Source organism: Carassius carassius, chromosome 29, assembly GCF_963082965.1.
Source record: "Carassius carassius chromosome 29, fCarCar2.1, whole genome shotgun sequence".
Lineage (NCBI taxonomy): Eukaryota > Metazoa > Chordata > Actinopteri > Cypriniformes > Cyprinidae > Carassius > Carassius carassius.
The window spans coordinates 15,525,285-15,543,727 of record NC_081783.1 but is presented as its reverse complement, the minus strand read 5'-3'; the positions used below and the strand labels follow the sequence as shown (position 1 = coordinate 15,543,727).

The 18,443-nt window shown below is 39.7% G+C and overlaps 1 protein-coding gene across 3 annotated transcripts in view; it reads left to right on the top strand.

Annotated features, from left to right (window-relative positions):
• The first annotated feature begins 212 nt into the window (after positions 1-212).
• The window catches only part of LOC132109715 (A disintegrin and metalloproteinase with thrombospondin motifs 2-like), a 137,050-nt gene continuing 118,819 nt past the window's right edge, over positions 213-18,443 (top strand). For 2 of the 3 annotated variants that reach the window (XM_059516020.1, XM_059516018.1), the window contains exons 1-2: positions 213-518; positions 2,535-2,926. In XM_059516020.1, coding sequence (XP_059372003.1) covers positions 434-518; positions 2,535-2,926 — 477 coding nt within the window. In that variant the 5' untranslated portion in view covers positions 213-433. The remainder of the gene's footprint in view (positions 519-2,534; positions 2,927-18,443) is intronic. The other variant, XM_059516019.1, reaches the window with a different exon arrangement.

Genomic DNA, 18,443 nt, shown 5'->3' with positions numbered 1-18,443 from the left:
GTCAAGAAGCGGAATTGTAAAAATTCAGCATTAGCTCACACACGTATTTTGAAGTCTTTAAATTGGATTTACATGCTAAAGAATGCGAAAAATCTATATTTATATTTACGCGCTGTGTGAAATAATTCCGCATCCCTCTGTCTCTCAGCACCGTGGAGCGCTCGTGCGCACGCGTCTGTGCGCGCATTCAGGTGTTGGTAGAAACCTATAAGAGTCGGTGAGGAGAGAGGGTGTGTGTGTGTGTGTGTGTGTGTGTGTGTGAGAGAGAGGGAGGAAGAGAGAGTAATAGAGAGAGACACGCGCTCTCTTCTAGTGCACTTTGCAGTAAGTTGCGGGCGGCTGTTGCTGGCGTGGCGGTTGCTGGTCGCGCAGGGAACTTTAACACGCTGGATCCCAAAGTCCGTCTCTCTCACCTGCGCAGTTCGGAGCTGCCATGGATTTCGCGGCCGGATTTACTATCCTAATCACACTGCCGATCTTTCTGCAGACGAACGGCCTTTATATCTCCAGTAGCATAGGTACGTGCGCCTGCCTTTACCTATTTACACTTCCATCCCATCGCTAGATGTCCTGCCCGGTACCACCCCAGTGCGCATTAGACCTGGATGTTTGCGCACTGTCCCCATCCCTGTGTGAGAGAAACTTGTGGCACGGGCTATTTCTGATCTTTTTGATTATTCTCTGGAGCTTTAGGAACATAAACAACCGTGGCATCCTCGTGCGCTCTCTCATTACTGTTTGTTGTGAAGTGTGTTTGTTTCACATGCTGCTGAAATTAATTCTAATAATAATAGTTCTCAGCGCAGCTCTCTTGTAGTGGAAATGTTTTGGTTGTTTTTCCCCCCGTTCGCGATCTTTGACGGACGCTCTGGTGATATTGATCTGTCTGAGTGCGGAAGTATTGCAGGATAATGATTAAATAATAATAATAATAATAATTGTCTACGTTCTGTTATCCTCCTTTGAGGGCGTTTTATGCGTTTTGCATAAAGAAACTAAAAATAAAATAAATTCATTAATAAATAAAGCTCTGAAACGGAACTTTTGATTTTGGAAGTGAAAGATTTTAAGGTTACTTGTTTGTGAGACAACTTTAGGTTTGTTGGTGTCTTGTAATGGTTATTTGCAAATCAGAGCGTGTAATACGCAGAAGTAAGTGCTCTCTTCAGAGATGCACATGCAAAGCTCAGCATCACTTTGAACTGACCTATCAGCCGTGTCTCAAAACATAGCGAGTTGTCTACCTAGAAAACATTATTAGGCATCATAGGTGTTTGCAGCATTTTTGATGGTCATATATAATTGAAGCATTTTGAGAATAATTATTACACATCATAAGTGTGGGCATCTTTGGTGAGTTGAGGATTTTTGAGCATCATAGGTGTGTGCAGCATTTTTGTGTATTATTGCATATAGCATTATTTTCTATCATAGGTGTATGCAATAAAGAAAAAAACATTTAAGTAGTGAAGCATTTTCAAGCATTATTTCTGGGCATCATAGTGCAACAAATGTTTGTGCATCAGGTGTATGTGGCATATTTGGGCATCATAGGTGTGTGCAGCATTTTTATACATCAGTTCCATGAAGTGTTTTTTGGTATCATGGGTGTGTACAACATGAGCATCATAAGGAAAAGTAACCCTTTTAGCTAATTTCTTAGGCATCATAGGTGTGTGCAGCATTTTTGGGAATCATAGATGAATGGAGATTTTTTGTGCATCAGGTGCCTACAATATTATTGAGTATTACAGGTGCATGTGGGTTTTTTGGGTATCATAGGTGTGTGCAGAATGTTTTTTGAAACATAGGTGAGTAGAATATTTTGGGCATTAAGGGTGCATGCAACATTTATAGGAATGCATGGAACATTTTTGTGCATTACATGTTTGGATGAGTGCAATCTGACTCTGAATCTGACTGTGATGCCTAAAATGCTGCCTTGGTAGGCTGCTCAATAGGTTTTGTGACACTCATTTAGGATGAGTGATCTTCTTCTGAGATCATTTGTCAATTACTTTTGTTTTTCCCCTACGTGAGTCTGCTGTTGTGATTTTTCTTGATATATTTCAATATTGTAAATACGTCTATCATGCATCTGCCTGTCATTAAAAAAATAAGGCATATTGTGAATGATACATTTGATTTATCTTGGTATTTTGTAATGGGAGGCAGGCAGATGTACTATTACAGACACAGAACAACATGCTTTTCATACAGTCTCACACATTTTATGCACAAACAGGCGTTGTTAAATCTGAAAATGATGGTGTCAAACAAGTGTTAATGTGTTTCTTCACCCGGACCTGTCTGACCCATTCCTTCTCTTGTGCATTTACTTGCTCCATGAAAAGGAATGTGCATTTTAAGTGTCAACATAAACACATCTAAATTTAAATTTAATCAGAAGAAACATTGTTTCTGCAAACCATCACATGAAAGTAGCTATGTAGCCTAGTGACATTCATTACTGTAACCAACTACAACCAATGTGTGCTGTCTGACTGACTGTCTTTGTGTGTAACTCAATGCAGATTCCCTGCAGCATGTTCTGGGGGACTATGGACTGGTGAAGCCCATTCTTACTGATGCAGAAGGCCGCTTCCTGTCCCATGCGGTATCGGTTGGTCCAGAAGATGGGCAGTTCCGTAGGCGCTGGAGAAGAGAGGCGGCATCGGCCGACCACGCCCACCATGAGTCCGAAGGAGGCACGCCAGAGCGACTCTACTACAACGTCACCGTCTTCGGCCGGGAGTTTCACCTGCGTCTGCATCGTAACATGCGCCTGGTGGCTCCCGGAGCCAAGATGGAGTGGCAGGGTTCCGATGGCATGCACTCCGAGCCTTTGAAAAGTGACTGCATGTATGTTGGAGACATTACAGACATGCAGGGAGCCTCCGTAGCTATTAGTAACTGCGACGGCCTGGTAAGTGGCCACATTGGCCTTCATGTTATTTGGTGTCCAGTATGTCCTCTTAATTCAAATAAAACCTTCACTAATATAATCAATATGATATCACTGAGATCAAACTTTAATGAAAAAATGTTTTTACGGGCAGTCGTGGCCTAATGGTTGAGGGTTTGAGTCTCATTACTGGCAGGGATTGTAGGTGGGGGGAGAGTATGACCAGCTCTCTCTCCACCCTCACTACAATGACTGAGGTGAGACCCTTGAGCAAGGCACCAAACCCCCAACTGCTCCAAGGGCACCGCAGCAAAAATGACTGCCCACTGCTTCGGGTGTGTTTTCATGGTGTGTATGTTTGTTCACAACTGCGTGTGTGCACTTGAGTGGGTTAAATGCAGAGCACTAATTCCGAGTATGGGTCACCATACTATTATACAAAATATTGCTTCCTTCAAATTTTCATTTTTTGGGGAACTATTCCTATAAGGGACATGACCTGCTAAGGTCCTTTAAGGTGTAGCCTAAATTTTGTATTGTGCCTTTTACAGAATTTCATGAGCCATGGAGCTACCTAAAACTATCTGTCTTTTCATTTGAAATATTAAAATGTTCTCTTGCAATTCATGCAGTAGTCATAGATTGTGTGAGTATCCAGGGATATTCCTAATACAAGGTAAAAGGCAAATAAATAGCTGAGCGGTAGAGTTTGCTTTGTGACTTCTTGTGTGTACGGAGATCTGTGTTTATGGCAGCGACAGATGTGAGGATTGGAGCAGAGGTCTCTTGTTAATTACTGGAGTTTTTTTTTCTTTACTCAAATAAAACAATAATTGTAAACGGGCCCAGATGAGAAGCTCAGAAAGTCTGTCAGATATCATGAGATCCATATGCCCCCTGTGGCTGATATCTTTATACAACAAAAAAGAGAGTAAGAAAATAAATAGAGCAAGTAAACTTCATAAACAGGTTAAACCAAGAGGTCAATTAAATGATGTAGACATTAAGTACAGTGCCAATGAGAGCTGTACTGGTGGTCTCAAAGAAAACAATATAGACCTTGTGGAAAAAAATGCATTACGTTCTATTGAGTGTATACTTGAAATCCAAAAGTAATGTATTTTCAGGAAGTATAATTAAATATTATAATAAATATTATAATATAAATATGATTTGTAATTAAATATTATAAATATATATATATATATATATATATACATATATATATATATATATATATATATATATATATACATATATATATATATATATATATATATATATATATACATATATATATATATATATATATATATATATATACATATATATACATATATATACATATATATACATATACATAATGTGCTATATTTATATATAATGGATGTTGGATAAAAAACCTAGTATGCCAGTTGGTATGTTTCTGTTGTTGGTATGTGTCTGTTGTTTACAGTATGTTTCATTTGCATGTAGTAGCCTGTAGTATTTCATTGCTCTTTATATCACAACTTGTATGTATGGCCCATATGAAGAGTTTACAGGCATTTCTGTATATACTGTGTGTGTGTGTGTGTGTGTTTGTTTGTGTGCTTGTGTACAGGTATGTACACACTTGTGTCAGTTTGTGACTGTTTGTGTATGCACGCTCCAGTGGGCATAGTGCCCAGAGGATTAAACCCAGTCTCCATGCTGTCCTTCAGCTTCAAACACTCAGGGTCATCCAGGGCTACAGCTGTGGGCATCTTGCATATAGAACAGCCTCAGTAACTCTACAGAGAGAAACCTCAACAGAGAGAAAAAATGCAACCTTAGCTTCACGGCTCTTGATAGTACAGAGATTTGTAGATAAGAGCATTTTTAAACATGATAATGTTACAAAGTGAAGAGTGGCCATGCTAATTGCAGTGTATTTTGAGTGTATTTTGGATAGCCAAGTACATTCCGAGATTTTAAGCATTTTTAATCTGAAGCTTCAACCTGATCTAACTGTATACAGAAGATTGTTTTTCTGTTTTTGTAGTGGCAAAAAAATTTATTAAAAAAGTTAGGCTATAGGCTCTGTATAATGGTTTTTAATGAGACGGGAAGGCAGCCAGGTGGAAGTAGGTAGATAGACATTGTGGCAGTAACCAATTGCTGTTCAAGGAAGAGGTGGAAACTCATTGTTCCATTCCTTCAGAATAACTGGAACTGCGAGAGAAAATCAAAAGATCCAAATGTCAGAGGTGGGGTCTGGTTTAGTAAGGCAGAACTGAAATTTCTTTGTATGGTTTATCAGCAGGTGTTTATTGACACAAAATACAGTACAATGTGTGTGCAGACATCTGTCTTTTGGGATGTTATAGTTTTAATTGTTAATGTTTTTATAGGTTTTCAATTGTTTATTTCTGAGAGTGTAGCCTACATGTCTTGTGTACTACAGTTTGATTTTAAGAGCTTAGTTTTAGACATGACAAGACAATAAAATGACCAAGGCCAAGAGATCCCATGATAATAGCATAATGTTGACTGTGCATACATCTGTTTTATTGTGGGGCATGGCCTGATGTTGCAGGTTACGCTAGCACTTACAGAGACTCAAGGGAAAAGTCTTTATTTGTTTTTACAAGCTAGAAAAATTAAGCATGTTCACTCAGATGATGGGGTGCTATTTTTCAATATGAAAGCAACAAAAGGCAGGGACTTTCTTATATATATATATATATAAGAAAGACTGATGAGCACAAAATAAAACCAAAACATAAAATAAAGCCCAGGCCTGGTCCTCTCTCGTCCTTCACTTGTCGTCGCTCCAGTTTTATATCCTTACATCTCCTCTGTGGGACTCGAGACCGGTGGTGGGTGACAGGTGTCGCTGATTTCCCAATCACTCCACCGGCCTCGCTCGTGTTCCCACATCCCTCGGCCCCGCCCCACTCGTCACATACCCCCATTGCCCCTCGCAGGCCGGGGGGTACCCTCGAGACTGTGCTCTACCCCCCCCCCTCCCTCCGGGGGGGACCGCTCACGGGGACCTGTGGGAACCTGGGGGTAGGACCGACGAGGCGAGAGAAAAGGAGATGGAAAGAGGAGCGACAGAGACGAGAGAGGGGAGAGAAAAAAAAAATTCTGGTTCCCAGACGCACTGCTGCTCGGCCCTCCACCAGCTGGGTGATCTCCTCCGCAGTGCCTGGCGGTGGCACTGGACAGCCCTCAGTGGACGGCACGACACTCCTCCGCTCCCCGTAGGACGGCGACGGCTCCTCCGGTTTTGGGCAGCCGGCAGGAGTCCCCCGTTCCCTGCTCCTCCGGATACCTTCACGGAGGCAGCAGGCTCCGGCCCCCTGGCGAACGGCGCAGACTCCTCCGCTCAATATATATATATACAGGTTTAGAAAGACATGAGGGTGAGTAAATGATGACAGAAATCTGTTTGTTTAGTACTCACTACTCTCTTTTTTGTCAATAGTCTTGATGATGAGCCAGTTGGCATATTTTAACCACAACTAAATGAACAGATACATTTTTACAGGATAGTGTTCAGAAAACCAAACAGATAGGACAGTGGAAACAGACAGGAGAAAGACACCACCACACATCCTGAGGGAAGCTTGCGCTCGTAATACGGCCAGACTAATGAAGACAGAGACAGTGTTGAGCAGCTGAGCAGGATCGGAGAGGACACGCCATGGTTGGGGAAAGACAAGGCCAAGGCTAAGATTGCAAACAGGCAGGGGAGGAGAGGCGTATCAAAGACGAATGGTGCTGTCGGCATGCTGGTTTCACTACACAAGCAGGCCAGCGCACTTCTTCCCAGGGGGGACAGTCTTTTATATGGGTGTGCTGAAGAGTGGCCAAGGCCTAATCCTTTCACACACTTCAGTGGCTGACGCAATTATACTCTCGCCTCTTCTCATCTCTTGGGGCGAATCTGCATCCAGCAACGCTCTCATACCATCAATCAGACCCTCTGCCCATCATCATAGTTTGCATTGCTGGCATTAGTTGATAGCAGCATCAGCACCAAAAGGCAAAGCTGTTCACAAGATTCAATCATGTTTGACTTTACTCACAGAGTGACAGTATCCCCACTAATAGGGGAAACTGCTTAAATTATATGACCTGAATGTTTATCTATCTGTCTGTCTGCCAATCTGTCTGTCTATCTCTCTAACAACAACAACACTTTATTAAAAATAAAGGACTTTCAGTTCATTTGTTGGCAGTGTGAACTCTCCTTTAGATATGGTTATTGGCATTTGTCACATGCATTACCCATATAGCTCCCTTAAATACTTTAGGACCTGTTGGAAGAGCTAATTTCTTTCTTAACACTTCCAACATAAGTACGGCAGCATGTCTAATTTTGATGAGGTGATGAATGGAGCGTAGAGTCCCACGAGGAACATTAGCACTCCATTCGCCTTACATGTTGTGGAACATCTGTTTCACTTGCTTCTCTTTTACTTGTGGTTGGGTTGAAGTCCTGAAGTATTACTTGATCTCACCTAGCTAATCTCATTCATGTAGTTTGGTGGTTGGGGTGGGTGGAAGGGGGTCCCATAAGTGTCATTAAATAAAATTTTTAACAACTCAGCAGAGTCGGTTGGTCATTTTAGGAGTTGATGATCCGGTAATCACACAGGTGGTTAAGTCTGAAAAAACACTGTAGGCCGAAAGACTTCATTTCTCGAGCAGAAAGCACTGGTGTCTCCATGGATATAACAGTGATGATGAGCTGACTTAGCAGAGCTCAAGTGCCATTTACTTCAGAGTATAATTTTCTGCCAAGCAGCTGTTATTGACCCCTTTTGTTCGAATTTGTGTGAATTGGCTGGTGCTGGGCATGAACGAACAAGAGATTACGCTATGATTACAGACTCCGCCCTGCAATGTGGCTCTCAAACGCACAATTACTCAATCAAGAGGCTTTTATCAACCAGTCAGCAGCTCAGCGCGAGGGCAGGAGTGTTTCTCATAACCTGCAATTACCAAATCCTACCGACTGCAATTCAGCAGCCATTTCACAGTTTGTGCACTGAACACATAAAAAAGAAAAGGGATTTCCCTTATACTACATGAGGAAATTCCACATGAGCAAAGATATTATGTAGGTGAAATTTTAATAGCAAATATTTTTATCTGTATTTCTTTGACATTAGCAATGGCAAGGTTGTGGGTTTGATTCCCAAGGAACACATGAACTGATTAACAAATTAATGTCATTTATTAGATTGGTCAATCTAAATTGTATTAGTCGCTTAGTCGCAGAAATAAAATCCACAGGAAGTGGTATGGTCACGCAGTCCATGACGGACAGATTGTTAATGGCTGTTTTTTGCGGTAATACAGTTGCCTTCATCCAAACTCTTGCCTATCATTCATCAAACTCAAATATAGCTTATCATTTGAAATATGTTAGTTGTTGCAACTTTACATGGACCTAAAATAGAAAAATACATGCTATTCAAGTGTTTGTGCTGAGTGTGCAAGCTGAATAGTAGCGTGCTCACAGCAAGACGTAAAGCCTCCATGTTTATTTGTGTGCACTCACAATAACAAGACATTGTGCTTTTGTAAAATAATGAAAGCAAACAGGATGTGCTTTCTGCCGTTTCGGCCTCTGTGAACTTGAGCGTGAAACTCCATGTATACTTGCATTACAGACATGAAAAATATATCTATGAAGAGTGAAATGTCTACTTGCAAATGAAACTATTCAAATCTGAATATATATATATATATATATATATATATATATATATATATATATATATATATTCACAGATTATGTAATCCGTATGAAACTTGCATGAAGGAGCACCCTCTACTCTGGATATAATGAGTCAGTGTCACCGCATTCATCTCTTAAGTCGAAAACACTAGTTTATCAATAGATTATTCAAATGTTAATGCAGTTTAATCTTACTGTTTTTCCCTGACACATTCATCATCGATACTTCTTCTGGTGTGCTGTGGCAAGCTTTATGCGTGCGCTTGCACTACATATTAAGCTATTATATTAAGCTATTATATTATATTAAGCTATTACATATTAACTACATATTAAGCTATGTAGGCAATTAAAGGCTCATAAGCATGACTTAAACGGTTTACTAATAAATGTGCGTTTAGTCAACTAATGCTTAAAATGAACGACTACTAGCCAGCCCTAGTAAAATATATTTACTATATATTCTTTATCCGAACATACAGACATAAAATTTAAATCACTGGAATGAGAAGAATAGAAATGACAGAAAGTGATGTTGCAGTGCATTGGATATTAAAGATAACAATTACTCAAGTGCTCAAGTGCTCAGCTTCTGCTTTAGAGTCTATAACAGGAGTTTTATGTTGTTTCATTATATTATAAAGCAGCATCTCACAGGCAAGAGTACTGTTGCTCTAACAGTATAATTGTCATGAAGTTGTAAATGTTTGTTGTTATTGAGCCTGTGCTAGTTTACCAAATTAAAGCTGCTTTTCGTCATAAACTGGAGATTATCAATTTGGAGAGTCAAGAAGATCGCAAAGGTGTCAGAAACACTGTGTTATTGACATGATAAAAAAACCCAAAGGTATCAAAATCACATGTTTTTGAGGTGTTTGACCTGATTTAGCCCTTTCTGGTCCAGAAAGAATGACCAGTGTGTCTCACCCAATATCCATGGGCCTTGATGTTTAGCGCAGAACATTTAGCAGCTTGTTGACCTGGAGATCCTGAGAGTATCCTTCTCACTCCCTTCATTTATCTGTTGGGAGGTGGAGCTGGTGCAATTTCATAAGCAGCAAAACAGGACAACATCACACTGTTTTGTACTCATTCACACCTCCAGGCTTCCAGATGCTGATGTGTTTCATTTGTTTTTGTTATTGATGCAGTAAAAACAGTTTGTTTTGGTTTGGATCTTGATGGATGTGTTTAAATTTTTGGGTTATGAGTGATTTACACTTGACTCTCTTATTAATGCACAGTAAAATCAGCCAGTTTAAATGTGGTACTTTATCTATCTATCTATCTATCTATCTATCTATCTATCTATCTATCTATCTATCTATCTATCTATCTATCTATCTATCTATCTATCTATCTATCTATCTATCTATAGATAGATAGATAGATAGAACATTTAGCTGTCCATCCATCCATCCATCCATCTATCTGTCTGTCTGTCTGTCTGTATATCAAAAGTACACTGTCTGACTCTGTACAAACAAGCCAAATATGTATTTTTTTAATGAAATTAATTTGGCCAGAAGTTAAGCTTCAGAGCATTCCCACATTTAGGATGCAAGATAAAGCTTACCCCACCAAAATATTTTTCTGGTCACAATTCCTGTAACATGCTGTGCATCAAACAATTGTTTACAGAAGCATTAGAGATTGGTTTAATCTTACTCAAGCAATTTCTGATGCCTTAGTTCATTTCCAGTTCAGATCGTCCCATGAGTCTCCAAGCTCCAAGAATTTTTCAAGGCAGTAAATTCTAGTATAATGAAAGCACTTCACTGCTGCAAAGACCACCTTAGATCAGCATGAATTTGCATGGTGGTCAAAGCTAATTTATTATAGTTAGTACTGGTTTGGTGCTGGTTTAGATCAAAGAAGTCTTTGAAACATGGAGAAATCAACCAGTTAGCCTACCTCTTCATTGAAATGACAGTTGTTTACAGTAGCTAAAGCTTGGTCTACATGATGGAACCAGTATTCACATGCTGTTAAATAACATAATGGAGTGGCCTGGTTCCTTATAGCAAAGCTAATCACTGTAGGAAGTATTGTTGAATAAGCTAGTTAAAAGTCTGCTAGGGACCAGCATGCAAAACACAGCATATGCTGGCTGTTTCAGCAGGGTTTTTGGATTTTCTTCAATAAAAACAAAACCTATCCACATTAAAACATGACTATTTAAGAATATGTGTATCTTTCATGCTCTTTTGCACTTGTAACATGCTAAATATCATGCTTGCTGCTTTATTTTCCTTTTCCATGGCGATTGAAGAATCTTACTTCAATGGTTCTTGCTGTGGTGAGATCTGTTGCCTCTCATGTTCCTGTGCTATTTTTTCACAATCTCTCTGCTAAAAAGATGGCTTCACTTGTCTTTAATCTAGCAATTCATTCCTTGTATATCACTCTTTTATGCATTCTCCTTTACCACTGTGTTTTGTTTGAAGCAGGTTGCACATAAAAAAGCTTCAACACAGGCCCAGTCATCCAGCCGCAATTCAAGGTTAAGTGCCTTGTTCAAGGACACAGTGGTGATAGGCCTCCCAAATATCTTTCCAGTTAATGCCTCCATCTCTATACTCTGGTGAGGTAATGCCACATGGACTGTCAGATAGCAGTCTGCTTTAGCAGTTGCATAGAGGGCGATCATGAGCACCATTCTAAATAATAAAATCTTCCCAGAGACTTGCAAAAGATGACAATCTTAACATTGCAAGCACAAATAACTGCTTTGTTTTCATCTAGTTAACTAAAAAATTCCATTAATTGAAATAAAATGTGAAAATAAACTAACTTATTTTATTTTAGTTGCCAAAGGAGCATTTCTCATTTTCATTTACAGGTGCATCTAAAAAAATTGAATATCATGGAAAAGTTCTTTATTTTTTGTAATTTAATAAAAAAAAAGCAAACTTTCTTATATTCTAGATTCATTGCACACAAATAGAAATATTTCAAGAGTTTTCTATTTTATTTAAATGGTTATGACTTAGGAAAATCAAAAATTCAGTATCTCAAAAAAATTGAATATTTTCAAAGATTAATCAAAAAAAATTTTTTTTTTACAAAACAGAAAAGTTCAAGATCTCCAAAGCAGGTTTAATTATGCACCCAATACTTGGTTGGGGCTCCTTTTGCACAAATTACTGTTTTAGTGTGGCGTTGCATAGAGGTGATCATCCTGTGGCACTGCTGAGGTGTTATTGAAGCCCAGGTCGCTTTGATAGCAGCCTTCAGCCTACATTGTTTGTCAAATGTTACTTATCTTCTTCTTCATAATACCCCATAGATTCACTGTGAGGTTCAGGTTAGGCGAGTTGGTTGGCCAAACAAGCACAGTAATATCATGGTCATCAAACCACTTGGAAGTGGTTTTGGCACTGTGGGCAAGTGCTAAAGTCCTGCTGCAAAATGAAATCAGCATCTCCATAAAGCTTGTCAGCCGATGGAATCATAAGTGCTCCCAAATTGCCTGGTAGATTTGGACTTGATAAAACAAAATGCAGCAACACCAGCAGATGTCACAACACCCCAAATCATCAGTGACTTCAGAAACTTCACACTGAACTTCCAAGAAGTTTGGATTCTGTGCCTTTCCAGTCTTCCTCCAGACTCCAGACCTTGATTTCCAAATGAACTGCTAAATTGACTTTCATATGAAAATAGGATTTTTAAAAATCTTTTTCTGCTTACCCCAGGTTAAATGCTCCTGATGTTTTTTTTCTGGTTCAGGAGTGGCTTGGTTCTAGGGGTGTAACAGCTGTAGCACTTTTTCTTCAAGACGTCTAAGTGTGGTTACTCTTGATGCTCTGACTCCATCTTCATTCCACTCCTTGTGAAGCTCTCCCAAGTTCTTGAATCGGCTTTTCCGGACACTCTTCCCAAGGCTGTGGTCATCCCTGTTGCTTGTGCACCTTTTCCTACCACACTTTTTCCTTCCAGTCAACTCTCTATGAAAATATTTTGGTACAGCACTCTGTGAACAGCCAGCCATTTCATCAATGATCTTCTGTGGCTTACCCTCTTTGTGGAGGGTGTTGATGATTGTCTTCTGGACAACTGTCAAGTCAGTAGTCTTTCCCATAATTGTGGTTGCATGTTCTAAAATAGTACACAGTATTTATACATAAAAATTAATCCAACTAATCAAGCTCAAAATGGAATATTCAAATTTTTTGAGATACTGAATTTTTTATTTTCCTAAGCTGGTAGTCGTAACCATCAGAATTTAAGCAAACAAACAAACAAACAAAAAAAAACCTCTTGAAATATTTTAGTTTGTGTGCAATGAAACTAGATTCTATACTATAAGTGTAATGATATCAACTCTAATAATCATCGGGAAGAAGGAGGAGGGAACCGGCGGACAATCAACATGAAACTTTAATTGCAAAAATAAACACAAAACCGCGCACCAGCCCCTCACGGACGACTGGTGCGCTCAAATAAAAACCAAAACACAACTAAAAGCCCAGGCCTGGTCCTCTCTCGTCCTTCACTGTCGTCGCTCCAGTTTTATATCCTTCCATCTCCTCCGTGGGCCTCGAGACCGGTGGGTCGAACAGGTGTAGCTCATCTCAAGTCACTCCACCGGCCTTGCTCCCATGTCCCTCAGCCCCGCCCCACTCGTCACATACCCCCATCGCCCCTCGCGGGCCGGGGGGTACTCCCGAGACTGCGCTCTACTCCCCCCCCCCCCTCCGGGGGGGACCGCTCACGGGGACCTGCGGGAACCTGGGGGTAGGACAGGCGAGGCGAGAGAAAAGGAGATGGAAGGAGGAGCGACAGAGACGAGAGAAGGGAGAGAGGAGAAAAAAAAAAAATTCCGGTTCCCAGACGCACTGCTGCTCGGCCCTCCACCAGCTGGGTGATCTCCTCCGCGGTGCCTGGCGGTGGCACTGGATGGCCCTCGGCGGACGGCACGACACTCCTCCGCCGCCCGGTGGACGGCGACGGCTCCTCCGGTTTTGGGCAGCCGGCAGGAGTCCCCCGTTCCCTGCTCCTCCCCGTTCCGGTGGATGGCAGCATGGATCTTCAGCAGCGCGTCCCTCCTTCTCCCGGGCTTTGGCACCACTGTAATGATATCAACTCTAATAATCATCGGGAAGAAGGAGGAGGGAACCGGCGGACAATCAACATGAAACTTTAATTACAAAAATAAACACAAAACCGCGCACCAGCCCCTCACGGACGACTGGTGCGCTCAAATAAAAACCAAAACACAACTAAAAGCCCAGGCCTGGTCCTCTCTCGTCCTTCACTGTCGTCGCTCCAGTTTTATATCCTTCCATCTCCTCCGTGGGCCTCGAGACCGGTGGGTGGAACAGGTGTAGCTCATCTCCAATCACTCCACCGGCCTCGCTCCCATGTCCCTCGGCCCCGCCCCACTCGTCACAATAAGAAAGTTAGCTTTTTTTAAATTAAATTACAAAAGATAAATATCTTTTCCATGATATTCTAATTTTTTGAGATGCACCTGTAGTTGTAACTTGATGTACTAAAATAGTTGTAAGTCAAACTGAACTTAAATTCTAGACATATTTTAAAATCAAAAACTAATAAAAATGACTAAATCTAAAAAAATAAATAAAATAAAAAACAGAAAATCTGAAAATAAACACTATTCTAACTATTACTAAAATCTAGTAAATAATAATGCCTTTATGATACAAAAAATTACATGAAAACGTAAAGAACTCAATTTGCATGTGAGAAAGAGTATTGAATTTTTGATCATTTATTTTATTTGGAGATGCTGTTTAGGCAGTAATAATCATGATTGTTTCTTAAATTCTTATTAAAGGGATAGTTTAATAAGATGAAAATGAAAATTATGGAATTATCTTCTCAACATCTTGTGATAAGGAAAGAAAAAAAAAAACTGCTGAAACATTCTTCATAATACCTTCCACCGAAGAAAATAAAAAAAAGTCATACAGGTTTGTAACAGCATGGGGTGAATAAATTATGACAGAATGTTGATTTTTAGATTAACTATCCCTTTGAGAACTAAAAGCATGATTTTGACCTTTCTTCTAAAAGCTAATATCATACAGGTGCAATAAAGGCATGCTACTTTGTTCCCCATGTGTGGAGCTGGATTGAATGTTTCCTGGAGACTTGTGTATTTGATAGAAATGGGATGTAACATGGCCCCCCGATTGTATTTTCCTCATGTGTGACAGGATGTTGCCTGCATTCACCTCGATTCCCAAGGAAAAGCTCTTTCTTTCCTCAATATTATATTTTCTGCCTCTTTCTCGCTCACTCTCCCCTCTGGTAACCCCACCTCCCCCCTGCTCGGGGGCTCGAGCTGTAGGCTGTAACATCAGATGACTGATGCTGTCTCAAGTCATTCCGTGAGCGCATCTACCCATCCCCGCCTTAAGACTCGCTGAGTTCCTCTGGCCATCTGAGGCTCTAATGTGCTGCCAATGGGAAAAACCGCGAATTTGCCAGAAATAAGTTCCTTAAATTGTTACAGCACAGTTTGTTTTAAATAAATTTGATAGGGTGAGAAGGTGTTGGATTCACACAGACGCTGTGTAATTTGTGCCTAGGGTGAGGTGGATGGCATATGCACAGCTTGTAAGCGGCATTTAACAGATAGATTTACAGCACTACTGTCCTAATAAGCATAATAAGATCAAAGCTCCACATAAAGCTTTGTTCTATAAGGAATATTGCAAAAAATGAGCTGTTATCCTCCAAATAAAGCACTTAACCTTTGTGCCAGAGCACCCGTAAATTGTGGGTCTCCTGTTTTGCTTGGCCAGTATTCATTTGAGCTGTTTTAAAACATGCTCAGATGTCTTGTCGTGGGAATGCTGTTTAGACTCTGAATTTTTGCGGATTTCAGGCTGTATTTGGAGCTCACCATGCTGGAATAGGAGTGATGGGAGAAACTTGGAACACAGTTCATCTGCAAAGAGGTCAAAAATCCAGCTGAGTCACAAGCTGTTGCTGCTGGAATATTACCTTCTTGTGTGGGAAAATTACAGACCATTTATTTTTAGTGTTTCTTCACAATAATCACTTTTGACCCTGAGAAAAGTATCTTAAATACTTTTTTTTAATGCTCGTACTAGTTTATTTCTACCACATAGCGTCATTTCTGCCACATCTCAAATTATTTATTTTTGGAATAGAATGGGATTATTTTTTTTCATGCTAAAACTACTTTCATAGTTACTATTTTATATATATTTTCAAATTTTTTGCATCATTTGAACATTTTTAGCTTGACCAAAAATTTTAATTTAAGATAACCCATAACAACAAACAATTATATGTATTCTGTAATTATGAAGTGATTTTAGTCCTTCATTTTTCCTTGTTTTCAGTTGATACTATTTATATACTATTAATGTTTTAGTTTAAATAAAAATTATAAGGGACAAGGCTGCCTGAAATTGAACAAGCATCTACACATACCAAAAAGAAAGTGAATAAATAAATAGAAACTTTCTTATTATTATCTATGTTGAAACCAGTTATGATGCTTCATTTTTTTTGTTAAAATGTGACACACATTTTATTTTTAGGCTTCTCTGATTAATAGAAAATTTAAAAGAACAACATTTATTTAAAATATATATTTTTTACTTGATATTGTTTTTGTTACTGTATAAATATCATAACTGTAATTTTTTAAAATAAATTTAATGTATTCTTGTTGAATACAAGTATTAATTCTTTCAAAAAATCTATTTGACCCCAGACATTTAACTGTGGTGAATATACGCTCTGTTATAGCAGAAGCATCAGACAAGTTCATCAGAGCACTGGAGTCACCAAAAAGACACGTTTAGAACACAATGCAGGTCTCAGCATCATAAGCCAAGATGAGCTCGAAAAATTTAAGTCTATATTTGCCAGAAGCACTGATGCTCACATTAAGATGTAATTTATTTGGCTGACAATCTGCTCTCAGGCTCGCGTCCAAAATAACAGAGCGCTCTGTCATCAGATGTTGAGTTCGGCCTGCAGGGTTTCTCGTCAGTTTCCAATCAAATCTGGCCATCTAAAATGACATGAGCATCGCTGCACCTTGCCTTAATTGATGCCCTAAAGAAAGACCTGTTGGTCTGGCCATATCAACCTCATGATAGCCAATACTCAGGACAGCTGATTGGAGTGTTTGACGTAAGTGCAAACAGTAAACTCAAGGTCGAGAAGAAAGTCAATATTCATTAATTGCAAGCTGCCAACCCCTTTGCTTTTGGACTTTCATTGATGTGGTCACATTTCCCCAGACAAAAACGCACAGTATTGCATCCGATAGCACGTTCTGTGCACTCCGGGATATTTGGGCTTTAGTATCTGCTCAACATCAAGGTCGTGGTTGTATTTGACCCTTTTTTTTAGGCTGAATCTGAAGACGCCGTGCGAGGGCTGTGGTAGAAGTGGTGAGGGGTAATCTAGTTAAGGAGGTTAACGATGAGAAATGGCCAGGCTTGTGTGCACTGTTCTGACACTTTTTCCTCTTCGCAGCTGCATCTTTGATGTATCGCGGTAATTCAGTGTTTCAGATGCAGCGCATTACCATCAGCGGGCCTCTGTTAGAGGCAGGGCATCCATATCTATGGGAATAATGGGCAAAGTGACAATTCCTCTCAGTGCAACCACAACGCCCCCCACCCAACACTCTAAACGCTGAAATCGGACCTTAAAATGGCTTATCTTAGATAAATGGCACTTGGAGTACCATCACCCTTAGTGAAATGATTGATAACATGCCTGTTATCAACGCACTTGTATGTTTTTTTGACACTAACAGAGATAATTAAATTTCAAGACTCAAATATTGTGGAAAACTGAGGCCGCCTGCTAGAGTCTTTTGTCACGTTAATTCAGTACGGTGGAGAACTCTGTATTCTCCTTTACCTTTTTTCTCTGTCTGAGGTAATACCTCACTACTGTGTTATTTTGTAAGATAAATCACATAAGTATGGCCTCTTCAGTGAGTGGCAAACCACAGATGGGCGCAAATTGTGTCTGCCTTTTCCTGGAGCCACATAAACAATATTGAGAGATCTGAAAATCCTATTGAATTACAGAGCAATGTACTGGTTTACTGCTGAAATGACAAGTATTACCGCACTCATGGGTTTTAAAATCCACTAGCTAGGTTAAAACTGTTTAATATAGTTAACATTGACTGGTCTCCTTTTTATAATCATGTAGGATAACATGTATATGCAAAATGTCTGAGTACCAGTAATAGTCTTGTGTTGTGTCTAGAGATCGTAAGACTACTAAAAAAAGTTCAAGTGCTAATTTACACCCACAGGATTTAATTAGTTTTCTATCACACTGCATGATATTAGCAATATAGCCCACATAAATCACATCAATAACTCTGGTCAGATCCATCAAAAGTATTGTTTGCTTTCCTACCTTTTAAACAAATTTCTGTCATCATTTACTCATCCTCATGTCATTACATGTGTATCACTGTCTTTATTCTATGGAGCAAAAAAATAAATAAAATAAATAAAACCTTGTTAAGACCATTGAGTATTTTAAACAACAACAACAAAAAAGTATTTTATGCTTACATCTCAAGCTTGTTCACTGCCTCACTGCCTTAAATTGCAAACAAACCCTCTTTATAATTTATAAACCTGTAAACTTTTTTGGGGGGTCTGGTTCTTTGAAACTCTTATAACTTCAGTCATTCTCTATTCTGAGCGCTGGATTGTATGTGTGGATATTCAACATGTAAACATGCAATTTTCTTTCACTCAGCATCCATGCCAAACTTGTGGGATGTGGGATGAGGTGGCTCTGTTGGTTTGACTAGTTGGCCCTGGCGTGGCA